The sequence below is a fragment of the Nothobranchius furzeri genome, chromosome 3 (assembly GCF_043380555.1).
Source record: "Nothobranchius furzeri strain GRZ-AD chromosome 3, NfurGRZ-RIMD1, whole genome shotgun sequence".
In the NCBI taxonomy this organism is placed as follows: domain Eukaryota; kingdom Metazoa; phylum Chordata; class Actinopteri; order Cyprinodontiformes; family Nothobranchiidae; genus Nothobranchius; species Nothobranchius furzeri.
Genome location: NC_091743.1, coordinates 55,448,479 through 55,469,501, shown reverse-complemented (window position 1 = coordinate 55,469,501; position 21,023 = coordinate 55,448,479). Strand labels below are relative to the sequence as shown.

General features: G+C 41.9%; 1 protein-coding gene and 1 long non-coding RNA gene across 16 annotated transcripts in view; one reads left to right on the top strand and one right to left on the bottom strand.

The window, feature by feature from the left end:
• celf4 (CUGBP, Elav-like family member 4) overlaps positions 1-21,023 on the bottom strand; it is a 130,894-nt gene that overhangs the window by 12,952 nt on the left and 96,919 nt on the right. For 8 of the 11 annotated variants that reach the window (XM_015959390.3, XM_015959396.3, XM_015959392.3 and 5 more), the window contains exons 3-7: positions 11,166-11,214; positions 3,543-3,671; positions 2,664-2,743; positions 2,203-2,343; positions 1,694-1,832 (exon numbers count right to left, since the gene is read on the bottom strand). In XM_015959390.3, coding sequence (XP_015814876.1) covers positions 1,694-1,832; positions 2,203-2,343; positions 2,664-2,743; positions 3,543-3,671; positions 11,166-11,214 — 538 coding nt within the window. The remainder of the gene's footprint in view (positions 1-1,693; positions 1,833-2,202; positions 2,344-2,663; positions 2,744-3,542; positions 3,672-11,165; positions 11,215-21,023) is intronic. The other 3 variants (XM_015959394.3, XM_054751142.2, XM_054751148.2) reach the window with 1 other exon arrangement.
• Positions 6,451-21,023, top strand: part of LOC107385487 (uncharacterized) — a 23,447-nt gene continuing 8,874 nt past the window's right edge. For 2 of the 5 annotated variants that reach the window (XR_011520118.1, XR_008565941.2), the window contains exons 1-3: positions 6,451-6,727; positions 12,907-13,018; positions 13,176-13,425. This is a non-coding gene — a long non-coding RNA (uncharacterized lncRNA). Of the gene's footprint in view, positions 7,608-12,906; positions 13,019-13,175; positions 13,426-21,023 lie in introns of all 5 variants that reach the window. The other 3 variants (XR_001572984.3, XR_008565942.2, XR_001572982.3) reach the window with 3 other exon arrangements.

Here is a 21,023-nt window from a genome sequence, read left to right as displayed (position 1 = left end):
ACACAGCTGCTCCTGACTGCTATTACCTTTTGACATTGTTGATAAACAGCTGGAGGGGCAACGTTCCAACAAAAATATTTACAAATTCCTTTAATAAAAAGACAACGCATAGGTTTTACCATTAATCTTTGGAATCAAAACATTGTTGAAAATTAATGAAATGATGCCCAGTTGTTGAAAAATTCTGGCAGCTTCGTAATATATAACCATAAAAATCAGGTCTAAAATACATGGGAGCAGGTCTAAGACTCAATCCCCATTCTCACACTTCCACACTTCCACACTTCAATCACATGATTCCAATAAGGGGTGCAAGGTGTCCTTATTCATTTTCATTTTTTTACTATCACATTTATTGACATGGGAAAAATTATCACAATAAGAGTCAGAAATTTCGATAACGATACATTTTCGATTTATTGCCGAGCCCTAAGTTCTGCTGAGCTGTGGTAGCCTCATGATGGAGGCCATCGGCTTGAACACTGTTGCTAACCACTTAAACATTCTCCCTCTCCTGATAATAACATTTTACTTTCTTTGACATTGAATGTGCTACTACTAGTTTACCTGTTGAATTAATTATAGATTCACTTCTAAATACAATGTGTGTGAGTCTGCTCTATCTTCTCGATCCCCAGTGAGTTGTGGCGGATGGCTGCTTATACTGAACCAGGATCCTCTGGAGGTTTCTTCCTGTTTAAAGAGAGTTTTCCTCTCCACTGTCGCTACATGCTGAGGATTGCTGTAAAGACTCTGACACTAGTCAGTGACTTGATGCAATTTGCTGGGTTCCTTATATAGGAAACTTTTTACTGATTGGCTTAATGAACTGACCTGGATTGGAATGTTTACTGTGTGCCTTGAGACAACTCTTGTCGTGATTTGGCGCTATATAAATAAACTTGAATTTAATTGAATATAATTTATGGCATATAAAGTTATACTTCTTTGAGCTTAAAATTGAAAATTTGCAGGAAACTTGCTGGACAGCCTCTGTTTAGAGAACTGGAGATCAGGACTATCCTTGTGGAAAACACATGAATAAAACATGATGTCATGTAGAAAAGTGTGTGACCATAGGGGATCATAAAATAATATGTTGGACAAATTTCACAAAGTCAAGAATGCCACGTTTGATTTCCACATACATGTTTTTGGTAAAGGAGCCAAAACCAAAGTGTGTTTTTAACACAGCTCAAATCTTCTAGTTTTACAGCATCAGCATTGTTTTATAAACCTTTACACACCAGTTTTGCACCTCATCACGAGTGAAAACATCACCAGCAGCAGCTAAATGTAGCACCTCTTGTGCATTCACATAGGAAGATTTCAGTCAAAAATAACTGCTAAGTGAAATTAACAGCAGTGCAAAAGTTAATAAAAACATTTGCTTGAACCTCTGTGAATTTTATGGACTGTGGTTGTTTCAAGACTGCAGCAATCCGATTTAGAGCAGTTTTGTTGCTACATCATAGCTTTTCTCAATGAACCCACATCCACACACTTTAAAATGGTCTAAAAATCCCTTTAAAGTTGCCGTGTTTTCAGTTTCAGCCAAGTTAATAACACACATTCTGTATAAATAATAAAAACCTAAGCCCTGCTAGCCCAAGCATTGCTTTATGTGGCACCTACATGGTAGATGGAAGTACTCCCCATAGTCCTCAGACCTTTGACCTTTGACTGCCATTACCTGACGTGGGGGTCAACGGTGCTCCTGGGAGGCCATTGATGGTGGCCATGTGCTGCATCTGGGCTGCAGCAAAGGCTGCCATGGGACTGAGGTAACCGCCCTGACCCACAGATGCCATCAGCGCTGCCTGCTGCTGCACCTGCAGATGGAGCGAAAGGGGGGGATTAGACGGTGAGCAGAAAGTAATAAAAGGAAAGCCGTCGTCCGTGAGGTCACTGAGATGAGAAAGACAGATAAAAGGAAGAAGTAGGGCTATAAAGTGAAATGAGGTACAGCACAGAGACAAGAAATAGAGGCTATTAGATAGAAACCAGGTATTGACTCTAACAGAATATGTGTGCTCCTCATATTATTTTTATATTTCAGATTAACTTGAAAATTTGACATGACCTCTTTCTCCTCTTTTGTTAGTACTTTTATATCCCAGCTAGGCTTTAGCGTACCGTTTAATCTCATTGTGAAAAATAACTGTGGATGAAAAAAAGAAAAAAAGGCTCTGTGGCACTTGCCTGAGCGTAGGCTCCGTAGGCTCCAAACTGCAGGGCCATGGGGTTGAAGATGCCCATCTGACCGGCCATCTGCTGCATGCGGCGGATGGTGCGCTCCTTATCCGTGTCAGCGAACTTCACCACCAGACTGGACGAGGCACCCTGCTCGCCCACACACACACACGCCCAGTATTACATGTCAGCGTGGTCCGATAGACGAGGGACACAAGCTTTTATCTATCCTTGCACTCATGCTGTACACACGTTAACTTTTATACTTCCTGCCTCAGAACCACAGCTTGTGCTCATTCCATAAAAACAAAACAAAAACCAACAGTATGGGTCATGTCTAAAGGATACATTTGAATAATAAATTCTAAGTTAACTTTAAGGAAGCAATTAAATGCTATTTGACTAATTTCTCCATGTGACTCACCTCCTTTTTACACCTACTTTCTCTTTCACAGTTATGACATACTCACAGGCATTGTCTGGCTGCCGTGTAGTGCACTGATGGCTGCCTGAGCTTCAGCGTGAGAGGAGTATTTTACAAACGCACAGCCTAAAGGAAAAAAAAAAACAACAGAAGAAGAAATGAGTCTGGGAGACAACAGGGGAAGAGAGAACACAAGGCAAAAAGTTCTAACACCAAATAGAAGAAGAAAGTTTCTGTCAGATTTAAAGTAGCTACTCAAGCTCAGTAAAGACAGCCGTCTCGGCTCTGGGTGCTTGTATCGGATGTCAATAAAGGGGCTAAAAAAGCTACTCTGGCCCCATTAACAACCTGGACATCTTCGGATGGGGCTGAAAATGCCAAAGCCGTCTGGTGTCACTTCCTATTGACAAGTGTCATTGATAGATTTGAATGATCAAGTTCCCAGTAATTATTGAGCCCACTTAGCTGAGTAAGCTGGATGATGAAGCTTTGTTAATGGAGCTTTACCAAGGAATCAGAATGATCAAGCACACTGTAATCATCAGGCTTAGTTATCATCGGGCCTCATTGATTGGCTGTTAAGCCCTCTGATGAACTTCAGGCTGTGAACTTGTGCAGCACCCTGACAACAGTTTGAAGGGATTTTTTTTTCAGCTGTGACATGAAGCCCTGCGGTTAATAAGGAGATTTAGTTTTTCTTTTTTTAAATCAGAAATTAGAAGTTGACTCATGAGGTTAATGGGGTTCTTTAGCAGAACGTTGGCACTTTAGATCTTTTGCTTCTGAACATAGCTTTTACGAAATATTTTCTAAAAAAAAAATCACAGAAGCAACAGCGTTTTAGTATTAATTTCTCTGATGGGTGAAAAAGAGCTTACTATGACACTTTTCAAGCTGAAAAAGTCACAGGCAGCTGTAAACTTACCTTTACTGTTTCCATCGGGACCTCTGAGGATGGTGCATTCCTCGATGCTGCCAAAGGACTCAAATAGGCGCCGCACGTCGTCTTCTGACTGCTGCTTGTTGAGCATGCCCACAAAGAGCTTTCTGTCTTCTGAAAGGAAAAGGAGGACATCATGAGAGGCTCAGAGACACTTCAGATGGATGCATATTTGTTCTGACACTGGAACACATGAAAAAAACAATCAGAGCTGTAGCTACAGCCCAGGATTTCATACAGGATGTGATGCAAAAAATATTTGTTATCTTTGCTCTATTTATGTTTTAAAAAGTCTTAATCCTGTTGGATATTCCATTGATTCTCAGCTCTGCCTCTAACAACAAAAGTTTATAAATGATGTTATGTTAAAAGTGCATGAAGTAAGAATGACATCTTGTGGTCAAATGCGGGTACTGCAGTGCATGTGTCAAAACAAACATCCGCTCTGAGCAACTGTTGCTAGTTAGCGATCAGCGCCTGAAGATTCTAGATAACGGAAAAAGATGAGTCATACACAGAAACACAAAAAAGAAGCTTGGGATATGTTTAGACAACTATGTCATGGTCTGCGTCTGCCCCCTCCTTTATGTGTATCCTGGTGTCCTCCATCCCTTGCTAGATTCCCTTTTGTGTCTCATAGCGCCCTCATGTGTCCTTTGTCTGCGTCTCATTTATGTATTTTCTGTTTGTAGGCATTCGATCATCCCCATCCCCTCCAGTTGTAGCTCCAGCCTCTTTGTCCCCAGCTCTGTGTCTGTTGTGGGTGTGTGCGTGTCCATTCCCCAACTCAGTGTGCGTGTGTGAGTGTATGTGTGTGTTTGTGTGTGTGTGTGTGTGTGTGTGCGTGTCCATTCCCCAATTCAGTGTGTGTGAGTGTATTTGGGTGTGTGTGTGTGTGAGTCCTTTCCTCAGTCTTTTAGTCAGTGTTGTGTTTATCTGCCCTCCTTTGGTTCTGCTTCCCCATTTAGATAAATTGTTGTCACCTGTCTTCCCTCCAGCCCTCACTCCACACACCTGCTTCCTGTTTCCCTAATTGTTCCTCCCAGTTTATTTAAGCCCTGTCTTGTCTTTGTCTTGTGTCGGTCCATTGTGTTTGTATTCTGTCAGCGTTTGTTCGTTCTCTTGGTGAGCTTTGTTTCTCCAACCTTGGAGTTTTTGGACTTTAGGCTCGCTGCCTGGATTTATTTTTGTTCATCCTTCACAAGTAAAGGACTTTACCTTACATCATCTCCTGCCACGTGTCATCCTGGGTTGCTGCATATTTGGGTCCTAACATCCTCAAAACGTGACAAACTATTAGTTGCTACTTCATCGTTAAGAATTGTTAGCTCATTGTTAGCCTCTAGCCATCTTTACCCGATTTTAGAGTAAAACTAGAAGGATGCCGTGGCTTCTGAGGGTTACAAGACATAACTTCTGGGTCACTGCTGTTACTGACTAACATTCTTTCCAAAACGTGGTGACTCAGCAACTCCTCAAGCTCAGATATGATTGGCTATGGAACCAATAAGTATTGAGGTGGGAAAGATCGTAAACAAAGATTACGTTCCTTCTTTGGCCTTTTTAAAAGGAGAAAAACTGACCCCCCCCCCACCTGGCTGAAAAAGAAATCTGTTTCAATGTAACCTTCTTTCCAACACGATTGAGATATTTGTTTTGTGATTATTTCACTTTACAAATATTATCGTACCTTTAATTTGTTTACTAGATGTTCTGTCCACGATGATTTTTGATGAACTTAAAGTTCGTCATTACTGCTGCTTATACATTCAGAACGAGAAAAATTAAAATTATGAGGCCTCTGTGATGATGATGATGATGATGATGATGATGCAGAACTTTGGGGAATAAACAGGAAACTTGGCCCAACGATACAAACTCTACTTCTAAGAACTGGGGCTGTTCAGATACAGGATCAGACGGCAATCATTTATTACTTTTACCCAGAATCACTTTTCAAAAAGATCTAAAACAAACATCCTTTCAAACAAAACTTTTTCTTATTGATTGTGAGTTTTTTGAATGAGTAAATCTTTTAGGCCAGTGAGTATAAGCGATCTAGTTTTTATGGGAGAATACTTTAGGTTGGAGGTTTCCTTTCTTGAATATAACATCCAAGACCGAGATAAAGAACCCTGATGTGATAGAAACTGAAAATGGTATCTCTCACAATTCATGTGTCTAACTTGTCACACCAATCTGACATTTTTTTCTTGGAATCAGAGGAATCCACTTCCTGTAGATGAGAAATTGTGCCTCTTGAAAGGTGTCAGACAGGAGACAAGACAGATGTATCGGTGTGTGTGTGTGTGTCCTCAGGCCATAGTCATCAGAATCTAGGCAAAGTTTATTCCTCAATTTTTTTCTCTTCAATATTATATTTTTGCAGTTGTTGAAATAACATTCAGCTACTTTGAAAATGTGCAAAGATGAGGATATAAACTGCAGATGCAGCAGGATGCAGTTTTAGAAGGACATTTAGTCCAATTTAGATAAATAAAACCTTTGACCTCATGTCAAGCAAGAAAGAAAAAAAAAGAGAATTTCTCTAAATTATTCAGCAAAATTACATCCTATACAAAATATTAGTGGCTAAAATTTAATGAAAATCAAATACAGGAGGACTGAAGTTCAGCATCAGGTCAGTGACGGCCACCTCAGAGTCGCTGCTTCACTGAATCAGAGCTAGAGAGGAACCGTGAGGCGCACAAGGAACATGTGCCGAAAACCACAGCTGCTTTCTTTTCTCCCGTTACATAAAGTCTAATATTTGTGGAAATGGATGTATATGTTTGGAAATTAATGAGCCTCAGAGCAATTGCCTGTAAATGTGCTCTCTGCAAATTAATGTGTGAGAGCAGATGCGGGTTTGCGTGAGTGTGTATGAGTGTGTGTGTAGGGGCTGAGGGTCTGTTCCGAACCGCTTGTGCTTTACAGGGTGTCCTTGCCGAGTCAACAAGACTAATCTGCGCTCCGGCCTTGCACCGAGATGGGGGTGGGTTGGTATGACGGGTGTTTACAAGAGTGTAGCATGCATCGGTGTTGGAGGACACATGCGTGCACACAAATCTTAAAATGTTCGACCCATCTCAACATCATCCTGATCTCCCGCAGCTGCCAAACCCGGTGGTGGACTAGAGGTCCTCTGAAATACCTCAGAAGTGTTTCAGGTAGGACTTTGCTCCTTTTCATCACAGAATGAGATTTTATCTTCACTGATCTATTGAACGATGTTAAAGAGAAGGAAAAATCATTTCTACTCATGTGCCAACATTTGATTTTGGTTTCATGAATTAGTTATAATAATGTTTAAAGGGGGCATATTTTCTTAACTCATTTACTGCCATTGACAACTAAAGTCGTCATTTTAGATCCAACCATTCACTGCCATCGTCATTTGCATTTTTTTTTACTGTTTGGGCATCAGAACGAGCCCCCGCGCTGAGAGAACAAACATCTCAGCTCTGAAGCCGATCTTCATCCGCATACGTCACAGATCACATGATCAGGATGCAGAAAATCCATGTGTTAGGAGATCGCTTTGGGCTGCTGCTGTAAAAAAAAAGTGAGGAGCGAACCGGAAAAGCGTCTGCCGATCACAATTCAACAACGGATTACGAAGGAATGGATAAAGCTCGAAACACGCGGATTCTTCCTGATGTAAGAGGCGAGTCTCCCCTTTGTTTTGGTTGTTTTGGCGTCGACATCATCCTAGCGCGCAATGTTCTGTGACTCTTAAAAACAGTAAAAACGGTGGGAAATGCTGGCAGCGAAGGGCTTTGGTGATCAGGAAATGGCTGGCAGCGAATGAGTGAAGCTATAATAGCTTAATAGTCTATAAAAACATTTTCTTTGCACTCTCACAAAAAGCCATTTCAGCAGTTTCATTATTGACATTTTCAGTTCCTTCCAGAATGTGTCAATTTAAGAAAACAAGCTAAAGCTGACCACGCCACCCATCCCTCGTGCATGCTGCTATAAGCTGAGAAGCTCTGAGATCTGGAAGGGGCTTGGAGTAAGTTCCTCTGCTCCTCCTGCAGCAGATCTCATGTGAGTGGTGGTTCTATTCTAATTTTCCCATTTGTGACATCACAAATGGGGAGCTTGTTTTAAGCATATAATTCATAAAACCAAAGACTGACAGAAAATTGATGGACATTTTTTTTTGCTTTTGGAGTGTTTTATAGAGGCAGGAGAGGCCTACATGGCAGCATTAAATATGAAAAAAGGGGAGTTTTGCATGTCTTCTTTAATCCTCTGAACAATGCTTCTCAATGGAACCCATACAAAATGTACCTTTTTGCCCCTTTAAAATACGTTTTATGCATTATAATAGTATTCTGTCATCTTTTTAAAGCTTTTAAATATTCTGCTGAAAAAAACCCATTTGTTTGTTTTAAAACCCATTTGTTTGTTTTTTCAAAGCAATCTGGAAGGTAAAACACATTCTTTTTATTTTACCAAATAGTACTCCTCCACATCCTTTCCTTTTGTCTGTATCACCTGAGTTTTAGCAAACAAACCCTCTTATCCTCTGATGTAACTATTAATATGTCAGTCTCTGAAGGCTCATCTTAGTGTTCTCACCCATACCGACACACACACACACACACACACACACACACACACACACACACACACACACACACACACACACACACACACACGCACGCACGCACGCACGCACACACGCACGCACGCACGCACACACACAAACACACACACGGCTTTCTTAAATTATACCCTTCATCAGGTTCCACGCTGCAACTAATCTTTATGCGTCAACAGTTTTGCAAGCATTTATTGTAATTAGAACATATATCAACTGAGCATATTTGGACAGATTTTAATGATTTAGGACTTTTTTTGTTCTAAATAAGGAATCTCAAAGAAGGAAAAATCACTTACTGTTTCACAAAAAATGTTCCCCACACTGCATTTAATTACAGTCTCCCTGCTCAAATGTGTTTTACGGCCCATTCTTTCTGCTAAATAGACGCCCCTGGATGAAATATGTGACAGTGTATGAAATATTAAAACATTCCTCTTGTTTGACCAGCTGCAACAGATAAATGCCACATATGCTCTTATAATAATAATAATAATAATAATACTAATAATAATTGCCTGCCGGTAATATTTTTGACTGGGGCCTCCTTTATCAACATTGATAGAACTATTCCTTTACTCCTTTCTATGAAGGACATTTAGAAAGTTCATACAAAAATTCAAAATCCTGATTTATGAAATATGCGGTGACCTCTCAAATGCATGATCCTCTGCAATCGTCTGATGATAAATCCTACCTTTGGGCATACTCAGGTGCTTGTATCCATTCACAGTGATTTACAAACAGAAACACTCTCAACTAACCAAGTTTGGTCATCCTTCATCCTCAGATTTCTTTGGTCCCCCCCCCAAAAAATACTATTGACAGCAAGATCGAGGCCCTCGCTAAATTGTTGATTAACGGGTTGTCATTTACATTTTACATTTGGAGTCATGCTGTTTGGAGTTAGTTTTATTTGGCAATGTTGTCTGAGGGTGCAGCCTCTTCTGAGCTGTTATTCAGTCTGGTTACCTTGACAACACAGCGTGTATGATCGAGGAGCAGAGAAAGTTCTGGAGGGTTCTCCTAGTTGTCAAATAGAATATGGAATGCAATCAAATCACAGCATAGCTCCAGAAGGATGTCTTTCAGGAATCAGATCAGTGCGCTCATGGAGGACGCGGTCCCTCCGGACTCTGCCAAATCCTCCCAATAACACAAGATCAGTCATGTTACAATATCAGTCACAAGTGTCTTTTATAGGTTTTAGCACCAATTATGTGACACAACTGTTTTTCCACCGAAATATGTGTCATTTCTTTTTGCGCACTTGAGAGGAGGCTTTGCCTCATGTTATTGGTTAATTGCTTGTGGAAGCACCAGCCTACTTAAGCCAACACAGATTGGACTCAGGTGTTGCTGGATGGGACAAACAGTTTTTTACTGTGTGGCGAGGACTGTGGCTGTGTGTAGCGGACTCTGCGGACTGTCATTGGGGCAAGTAACGCATTCACTGAAAACCACTTTAACTGCTGTAAATGGATCATGGACATTTTGGAACAAGACGAAATAATAAACATCATCGGAAATAAACACAAGCTGCAATTCTTTTAAACACACGTAAAGACCACCACCCGCAACAGCAACCAGTTGTGCCAGTGTATAGGGCATTGGTATTACATTTCAATGGGAAACGTGTGGATGACAGAGACCTTGCGGTTGCTCCCTTCTACCACTAGAGGCTGTTAGTACGTGTGGTCCGAGGTTTTTTTTACATTTAGGAACATTTCCACGCACAAGTACAGAAAACCCACCACGCAATATGTATACAAGTTCCTACGCACAGATCTGTTCGTAAGCACAATTGATAAATGAGGCCCCTGGGGAGCTGGATAAAGCACATTTGGTTGCTAAGGAGAACTGAATTATTTTTTGACCAATCATCACTAAATTCACTGTCTCTGGGGCACTGGCCGATAGCTCCCGTGCTACAGGAAATAGCTAGCTAGCATGCTAGATGGTGGTTATCTACCAGATCTGACCAAAACAGCTCCAGCTTTAAGTGAGAGAGAATTATTCCAAGGAATTGCCTTGCATCTGGAAATTTTTCCTTCAATCACGTAGTTCATTTCACCTGTGTTTCACATTAACTGTACAGACAGGTGAGAAGTGAGGATATTCATACAGAAGAAAAAAGACCTCCAACAAAGATGCATATGCATGTCTTGCACCTTGCCTCCTCACAGTCAGTGCACGCTCTGGTTTTCTTCTGCCCCATCAATCACACTCTTAAAATCTAAAAAGAGGAGCATGCCGCACACCCTTTTTTCTCCTTTCCTTCAAAGTTTTTTTTTTACAAGGTAACACCTCTCTCTCTCTACATGTCTACTGCTCATCAACCTTTTGCTACTTGTATGCTCTCTTCCTACATTTTCCCCCACATCTTTTTCTAGAAGATAGAATAGATTCCAATTATATTAACAACCAGAGAGTCTGAAGTGCTCAAAAATGGTCAAACTGCTTTATCTTGTGTAGCCCGTTGATTGATGTCAGGAGCGGGTCACTGTATGTCTAGACACTGAACATTTCCTTCAAGCAATCTCAGCTGTCAATAAAGCAAAGTGCGCCCCAAAATTACCGGACTAGACGTCCACTTTCACTCACACTAAGCTGTGATTTTAACTGCAGCTCGTTTTGTTTGCTTGAGACAAAACGTGTGTTTGACACAAACCCTCTCCTAAAAAACCCAACACTTGTTTTCTCTTTAAGCATGACACGGGCGTGCACATTTCTGTACACATACATGCATCATTGCATATGACGAAACAGGAGCGCAAAAGGCTGAGCCAGCTAGGAAGAGTTCTGTTTACATAATGTGTTCTGAATACTGCAGGGTCCAGCCAGGCTGGGCTGTCAGCCTACGTCGAGGTGCGGGGCACCGTGCAGTGGGACAGATAATGGTGAGGCTGATGTAGACAGGCAGTGGGGTTGTAGGGCTGGGACAAAGAGAGGCAGCAGAGGTGAGGGTGATGAAGAAGTAAAGACGGGTCATACAGTACCTCCTCGACTCTCGCTGTCTGCAGGCTTCACCTGGATTGGTCTGTTCATCTGGGAGAAAAGAGAGGGAATCAAAGAAGAGACAAAGAGAGTGGTTAGCATTGTGTAATGGCACACGCTTTTTACGCTGCTCGGGAAAAAAAACTTTTTTTAGAATCACTCAGACAAATTACAGTTAAAGTGTATTGAAAATCTCCAAAGCTGCAGCACTTATAGCCAATGGGGGAATAGCTGGTTTGGAAATATTATTTGATCTGAGATGAAGGGAGAGAGAAGGTTGGAGAGGGGGATGAAAGAAGAAGAAAAATAATGATAGAGGGAGAATGGGGAGGATAAAACTGTGGGTCAACATTGTGCACCATCAGAATTCTGTAGATGAGGAACCTTTGTGTGTCTGAATGTGTGGGTTTGAACACACACATGTACACGCCGCGTACACACACACAAATACATGCACGCACGCACATGTGCAAACACACGTGTGTGTGTGCACGCACGCACCCACGCACGCACACACACACACATACACACACTCATGCATGCATGTATGTGCGCACACGCATGCATGCACACATGTATGCGCACATGCACAAATGTGCGCACGCACGCACACACTCACACACACACAAACCAATCACATGCTTTCTGTTTAGAGTCATCTACTTGTAGCAAATATACATCTGAGCATTTGTGCGCGCGCGCACACACACACACACACACACACACACACACACACACACACACACACACACACACACACACACACACACACACACACACACACACACACAAACACAAGAGACCTTTCCACACTGTGTCCACTGAGGCTCTCCTTTCATTTCACTCCTGCCTGTCAAATTTCTCCTCTCCGCCCCGCCGCCCTGCTAAACGCTCTCCGCCAATCAATTTTTAATAATGCCAATCGCCACGCTGCCAGGAGGGATGGAATGAGAGAAGAGGGGAGGATGGGGAACGTGAAGGATTAAAAAAAGAGAAAAGGTCAAGGTTCTGTGTGACGCAAAGATAGCATTTAGCCAAATGTTGTTAAATATTTTCCCTTTTGAGTTTGCTGACAAAGCCATATTCTTTGTGCATCTGCATAAAGGCTTTTGGGCGATTGCCCCAAATAAATAAATAAATTAAAGCATTTGACAGTTAAAGCTCAGACCTTCACCCCTTTCCCTCCAGCTGCTGATATTAAATCCCATCATTCAGCACAACACTTATTTAAAATGGAGTTACGCCTTCCCTCCTCTCCCTCATCTCCTCCTTCTCTTTTTGACAGCCACGAGAACCCTACTAATGTTTTTAATGTGCTGTGATGCATTATTTATCAGACTGACTGTTGATATAGAAAACGGGCGAATGGGGGATAAAGAAAACGGGGAATGAGCGGTGGAAAGAAAGGGAGTTAAGAATGAGGAAAAGTTGGAGGAAAAGAGTCGATTACGGGAAGCCAGAGAAGAACAGATGAAAAGAGGGTGAAGTGTGTGAGGCGGGTGATCGAGAAGAGAGAAATGTGGTGGAGAAGGGGAGGAGCGACAGGAGAAGGAGGAATGAGGAGAAGAGGGCACAGGGGGAGACGGAGACATAGATCAGCGTGGTACAAGGTCAGCTCAGTGCTCTCAGGGGGCCCATAAACCTGCATACATATGAGCACTTTTACCATGACCCATACAAATGGTATGGCCTCAGTCTGACCTAATTGTGTTCCTCTGCTGTTGGTTTTATTTGCAACTGCAGATCTGAACCTGGAGTTTTTCATGGACCAGAGTCCTGAAGCCTACACTTCTGCTCCTTCAGGTTATTTGAAGATGTGACGAGCAGAAACAGACTATGGGTTCATTTTCTTCAAGTAAGTAGAATGAGTGAATCCTGTAATTTCTCCACTAGTTGAGCACCAGCACGCCAAACAACACACACACACACACAAAAACCGTCTTGCTTATGAATTTTTAAATGCTGCTCAGAATGATGTGATGCGGTTAAACCATTATTTTCTTTTGTCACAGAAAACTGAGTGCTGTTTCATGGGCTCTCTATCAGTGCGTTCCATTATCTTGGGCCCATAACTGCTTCAAGGTCAGTTTTATCATCCTGCTCATAATGGGGGTGAGTTAGCACCAGTCCAGTGGACGGCCGATCCCAGAACAGTTGTTAAAAGCAGACGCTGACTCGCTCGGATAGCTCCCACAGGATGTCTGTGGTGGTGCGAGCCAAAGCCAGATGGCAGCGTTGAGCTGGAGAGGTTCTCTAATGCCGGTGAGAAGAAATCACCACACACACACACACACACACACACACACACACACACACACACACACACACACACACACACACACACACGCACACACGCACGCACGCACGCACGCACACACGCACGCACGCACGCACGCACGCACACACACACACACACACACACACACACACACACACACACACACACACACACACGCACGCATGCACGCACACACACAAAAGCATGGATATGTATTTATACATACATAAATACAAATGCAAAGCAATGCACATGCAAATAAGCACCACTAGGGGAGCTTTATTGCATAAGCATGGCTCAAACGCAAAGGAGGCTGCAGAATTGCGAGCATGGAAGCCAACAACAGAATACAAGAAGCACAACAACACCCATAGACTCACATGCACTGCTTCAGTTGAACATAGATCCATTTTTTTTACCTTGTAAACATAACCATCTCGTCTGTCACACACTCAAACAACACAAGCGAGTTGAAACGTGGACCTGCAGCTCCACATGTCTTCGGTGTGGCTCACCATCAAAGTGAGAAAAACTGCTGCTACGCAAAGACACGGGGGCGCACAAACTCTTCTGTTGATTATGTAACTCAGTGCTCTGCCTCAGTGCTGCCATAGACTCCCTGTTAACTAGAGGCTGAGGGATTACATGGTTGGCATGCAGTTTGTTCTGTACCAAACTGGTGAGTCATTCTTCTGATCCAGTCTGGCTCAGCCCGAGAGTCTTGCGAGGCCCACGAGTCTACGCTTTAGCGTTATTGGATTTAACCTTGACACAGGACAAAGCTGCAGTCTTTGATCTCAGTTTGGCAGCTTATTCCATTGATTTAGCTGCGAGGAAGCCGGCAAACTTCGGTTACGGCAGCATCGTTACGATGACAGTTCTGTGAGATTTCAACACACGGAATCTTTCTACACTGCCTTGTTATGCTTAAAAAGGGTTTATTGCACGTTGTTCAAGGTAGTCCGAGACTCAAGCCTCACACACACACACACACACACACACACACACACACACACACACACACACACACACACACACACACACACACACACACACACACACACACACACACACACACACACACACACACACACACACACACACACATGAAACAATGCACTCACACAGTGCAAGAGCAACACACAACACTCACAAGGACACCAAACTCCACACTCACTCCGACTCCCATCGTTCTCAGAGAGAAAGAATATTGAAAGTATGCTTTACGAAACTCAGGAGAGGAGGTAGGATTTTCTCATTTTCACCCTCGTCTCGCAGATGTGTTTTTGAGAAAGAGCGGAGCAGTGCAGGCCAGGTCATTTCATTATCACAGTGAGAAAGCACTCCACCAAACTCTCCCAGGGAAGGGAAGAAGGCTGCTCATAATATTTTCTCCTCTGCTGTCGTCAAAACTCTCTGTTTTACATTCTGCAGCTAAAAGCCTGTTGTTTTGCTGTTGTTTTTAAAGATCAATGGCCTTAAATTAATTTCATCCAATTTGAATGTTGAGATGTTTTTTCTCGTCTCTGTTCACGCATATATTCACACATTCACATGAGAAATGCATGTGAGGCTAAAATATCTGAAGCAAGCCGCTACGAAGGTTGAGGTTCTCTGCTGGAGTAATACCCTTGGGTTTACGTGTAACCAAACGCCAGAACTCATGTCAGAAAACCCACTGCCGCTCAACCTCGAGCTGCTTTCCAATTTTTCTCAGCATGCACAACACACATCTCAACATGGAGACATGGCAACAGAAACATGAGCCGGTTATAAACTTGAGACGCCTCACAGAAAGTGGCCCCTTGTATGAGGAGAAAGACAAAAATGACTTTATAGAAAGATGAGCTGACCAAGTCCAAATATTTAGTGAGTGTGAAGGTCACAAGAAAGGAGATGACGTATGTAAAAAGCATTGATTTTACTATAATTCACCTTTTTGAGTCATTTGAAGTTCCACTTCAGGTCCATTAAAGCTCCGGGAGTACAGACAAACATTTCCTTTTTATTGACTTGCTGAACCACAGGAGTGTTTTACAGCAGCTGAAGCTGCATGAGCAAGGGGCCATCTTGTCTCCAGGACAGATTCTTAAGGCAATCCGGTACTGCATTAACAAAAAGCTGAAGAGCTAATGAAAAGCAAAGGTTTAGAAATTATTTTATATTCTTACAAAAAACATTGTGCTGTGGTTTAAAGGTGCTTTCGCATATCTACAGAACAAGCTAGGTTTTTAAACTCAAACACGGCCACAGAACACTCACGCCTCCCATCGGGTATCTTCCCTGAGAGGCTTCTGCCAGAAACGCAAACCCGCATTTCAAGAGGAAACGAGATAGAGCTAAACACCAGTTGCTGTTTTCTAGGTTTAAACGTCTTTTGCTCTTCGTGACTTTAAATGGTGATTTTCTTTGTGGGACACTGTAGTTTGTCCTAAAGTTGAAGTGGTAGCAGCCGACTGTTTCTCCTTCTTTGATGTTGTTGAGTGGAGAACCTCACACCAGTGGAGATCTGTTATACTTGAGTGTGTGATGAGTGGAGGACCCAGGGAAGTGCAGCGGTTCGGCGAGACCAACAACTGGATGGTCCAAGGGTTGCTTTCAGTCTAAAACATGTTATTGGCGGGGTTTTTAGAAAAATGCGAGAACCACTTCTTTTATTTTTTCTTTTTATGAATCCCCACAATTTAATTTAATCTATCTATCTATCTATCTATCTATCTATCTATCTATCTATCTATCTATCTATCTATCTATCTATCTATCTATCTATCTATCTATCTATCTATCTATCTATCTATCTATCTATCTATCTATCTATCTATCTATCTATCTATCTATCTATCTATCTCTCTCTCTCTCTCTCTCTCTCTCTCTCTCTCTCTCTCTCTCTCTCTCTCTCTCTCTCTCTATCTATCTATCTCTCTATCTATCTATCTATCTATCTATCTATCTATCTATCTATCTATCTATCTATCTATCTATCTATCTATCTATCTATCTATCTATCTATCTATCTATCTATCTCTCTCTCTCTCTCTCTCTCTCTCTCTCTCTCTCTCTCTCTCTCTCTCTCTCTCTCTCTCTCTCTCTCTCTCTCTCTCTCTCTCTCTCTCTCTCTCTCTCTCTATCTATCTATCTATCTATCTATCTATCTATCTATCTATCTATCTATCTATCTATCTATCTATCTATCTATCTATCTATCTTCACAGATTTTTAGGAATGCTTTGGATATTTTGCCTATATATATTTTTAGGAGGCACCATGACAGGATTTATCTTTCTTTGTGATTAATGTTTTAGAACTGTTAATTGTTATTAACTGTGCTATCTTGCTTTCTATTTGTTGTACGGTAAGATGACCCGCTTGAAAACACGTTGGTTCATCTCAAGCGGTTGAATCTTCTTAAGAAACAAGGTCATAACTAAATAAATAAATAAATCACCAGAAAATTGCCTCTGTTTGCATCATTCACTTAATTTCCTCAATATTTATTCATTTAAAGACAATAAGTGGAGGAAACACTGACACTAACATACTATAATCAGCAACACCAGTTCAAATGGTAAAAAAAACTGAGGCAGAATTATCTCTAAGTATAATAAATGTTAAAAACACATTTATATTCTTTTATTTTCCTGCTAAAATCATGCATGATGCATTCACAGGACTGATTTATCTTCAAACATGGGTCAACATTTTCAGTGAAGTCCAATCTCGGTCCCATGGAACCACCACCCTGCATGTTTTAGTTATTTCTCTGCTCCAACACACCTGATTCAATGCCTGAATTTTCTGTTCAGCACGTCCTCAAAATCTGACTCGGGCAGGTATGGGCCAGTGGCCTTTGAGGACCAGGATTGATCTAAATTCAGCATTACAGCCTGTTTCCTGCCTCCTCTTCATGTCGTTGGTGGTTTTCTGTTATGATTGGCTAGCCATTTAACAAACAGGTATAAACACACAGCAGCCACCGATATGGCAACTGCTCATGAAATACTCAAAGTGTAGTGTGATTCGATGCCGTCCAAAGCCCTGTTTGACAAGAACTTTAAAGTTAGACTATAAATTGACTATAAATGACTGAATCCCACTTGGAATCCCCTCAGGTTTTATCTCCACTAATGCCAGCACATGGCACCTTCCCTCTCCATGCAGTTCCTCATCCTGACATATGGCCAAACATTAAACCTTCCTCGTGGTGTGATACACGCTGCACGGCTATCAGTGTCTGTGTGTGAGGGTAAAGAGAGCAATAAAGCAAAACATCCCAATCTCTATCTTATTGTTGCACGCCTTTCTTTTTTTTTTTTTACATCCCCTCTCTTTGTTAAAGAGAGGGGAAGTCTGTTTGACATCAGGTCGAGAGCGAGGGGAGTATTATCTGGTGAAACGGGCTCGGGCTGGGATTGAGTGACATTGCAGATTCATATTATGTTTATGTAATAAACTTTTCTAGCTCTTTAGGAGCGTTTGTGTTTTTTCCAGTACTTTTTACAGACACTTGTACTCATGTATGAACGTTCTTAATATTTAAAATTTTGCATGAAGCAGATCTGCAGAAGACCTTCCTCAGAGGAAAGCCGTGCATGAAGAATACAATACAATAACAATTTGATATTTCTTTATTAGTATTTCTGAATTTCTAAAATTCTAGTTATTAGATTTGTCCTCTGACGTTCGGAGTATAACGGTTGCGACACAGTGTATTGTGGGATACTTTGCTGTCCCAAGTCCACAGAAGGGTGCATTGATGCATTCTCAATACAAGAACACATCCGGGAACTTTAAGCAAACTTATAGGGAATGGTTCCACTTGAGTGTTTTGTCTTCAGGAGCGCCCAATTCAAAAATATTGGAATTGGTTTTATTTTTGGATGCAGTTCATCAACTACAGGCGTGTTCTCGTTCTCGTGCTGATTTAGAAGCACCTTCACAAAACACGCCAAGCGTTTGGAAAAGGTGGAAATGAGTGTCAGTCAGCCGAACAGAAAAAATAAAAGCCTGCTGGGTGTGTGTGTGTGTGTGTGTGTGAATAACCTCCACTCTGAAGACCCACACAATCATCCATAGTTGTTTTCTCTGATTACCGATGGAATAACTCCTCGTCCACACAAATAAACCTCTGAAAATACTTTGTTCAACTTTCTCAAGACCCGTTATAAAAAAAGATAAACTGTTACCAAACAGGCCTTTCTTAAAGCTGCACATTAGCACACACCCCCGCTTCTCCTCCACGCCTTTTTTTATTTGCCTGCAGTTGGTTGGGAAACAGCAAAGCTTTTCTCACATCCATTGTTTGATCCATTTCACACCAGCCCACTCCTTCTTTTATCTCCTCCTGTTTTCTTCTTCGTCTTTCTGGCGAACATGCTGAATGCCAGCGTTACAGTGGGACGGCTCTGCAGCGTCTCTGAACGAGAGTTTCAACCCTGCCCCAAAATCAAATAATAAGTAAAAATGCATCACTCTATTTTTCTTTCTATTCTTATTTCTCATCTTATTATGCTACCTCAGTTTTCTCCCTCCTTGTCTGCTGCATGAATTTGCTGCTGAATTGAGTAAATCACTGCAACCCCCCATAAGGTAATGCATAAAACAGAGTTTCCTCTTCATTTCCTCCATCTTTTTAGCACTCTACCTGGATAAGAATCGATGGGGAATGAGAGTCGACAGGGTTTCTTGCGAGCACTTTAATAGGAATCGACAGTTTGGATTTCTGTTGTCACAGTCTAACTGGATAGAAAAAGCACATCATCTGCAGCCCCAGATGATTCCTCCCTGTCAAAGCCTGTAATAGCTTCACACTTGCTTCACACACACACACACACACACACACACACACACACACACACACACACACACACACACACACACACACACACACACACACACACACACACACACACGCACGCACGCACGCACGCACGCACGCACGCACACGCACACGCACACTCTAAAAAGTCATGCAAATGAGATGCACACGGGGAAATTATGCCTCTCAAATATTCCATTTTAAGAGTCTATAAATGTTTAATTGGTTCCATTACGAACACACAACGACACGCCTGACTCCAAAATGCTTCTTTACATGGTCTGAGCTCAGGTTATCCCATATGAAAATGCAACACTGCATATAGCGCAAACACACGCACACACACACACACACACACACTTCTTGTGATAGTTACATGATTTGACGTGCAGCACCTTGGCAATCAACAGCTCTGATGTTGCCATAGGGACTACAGCGTTGACTATAAAAAGAAAGGATCTATACGAGGAGGCGGTTGAGGGCGGAGGTGTAGAGTGAAGCGGCGATGGGAGGGAAGGAGGAATACACGGAGGAAGAAAAGTGTGAGAAAATTGGTGCGAGAGAAGTGAAGGTGTCGCTGAGGGGCTGAAGCAGATCTCACTTTGTGTGTGAGTGTGTGTTTGTGTGCATAGAGCACCTGCGTGTGTGTGATTAGAAGCCTGCCTGTATGCGCCGGAGCTGACGTGTGTGTGTGTGTGCTTGTGTGTGTGTGGGTATACGTGTTGGGCACTTCTGTGAATGCACGCTTCCAGGAGGAGAACAAACCGACAAGGACAAAATGTGATAGAGTTGGTTGGTAAGTGAGAGAAAAGAAACAGGAAAAAAAGATCTAACTAGAGAAAGTGTAGAGGACAATTTTCTGCCTTTCCCTTTAAGCCCACTGCGTCGCTCTAGCTTTGCACCATATAGTCAAGATTAGGCTAAATGAGAGAGCCATAAATTCTACTTTTCTCTTTTCAGAGGGCAACATAAATCACAGCTAGAGCTGGCAAACCCTCACATGGATTTATTTTCATTTATCTAATTAATAAAAAAACATTAATGAAAAAAGAGGAAAAAACAAGCTCATAAGACGTGTTTGCTCTCTGCACACTGCTTCCCTTTGCATTGTTGCACAACTTCTGCTTTCTCTTCCAGCTGCCACTGAGGTTCAGAGACAACAAGTTGGTTTCTCAGAGTTGCTGCAGGAGTATTCATGAGCTGCATATCACCAGGCTGCATGTGTTTGAATCATCGACATAATATACGGTTTGAATGCGTGTGAGCTGGAGGAAGGGTTGTGAGAGCTGGCTTGAAAGGATCCATGTATATGAAAGATGCCTTACAGCGTATGCAAATGCAAATATAGACACAAATAGCAGCAAGAGCAAGCACATTGTGAAGAAAACGCTACCACTCCTGTGTTCATCCTGCACCCTCCATTTAAATGTGTGGTTGTTTCTGTTTACAAGGCATTGGGATGGGGTTTAGTTTTTTATTAATTTGTAGTCTAACCTTCCCATGAAGAAAAATCCCAGAATCCCTGCCTTGGTCTGATAACGAATATACATTACTAATAATCTTACTATAAGTAACTATAAATAACCAGAAAGTAGGTGGGCTACAAAAGCAGCTCAAAGAATAAAGTTTAATTCATAGTTGTTGTCTTTTAGTTTTTGTTAATCACGAGTTAAAATAAAGATATAAAGAAACTTTTGATTGAACCTGCTAAAACAGTGGGGGTTCGATTTATCACATATTTGGTTGCCAGGCAACCAAAGTAGACTT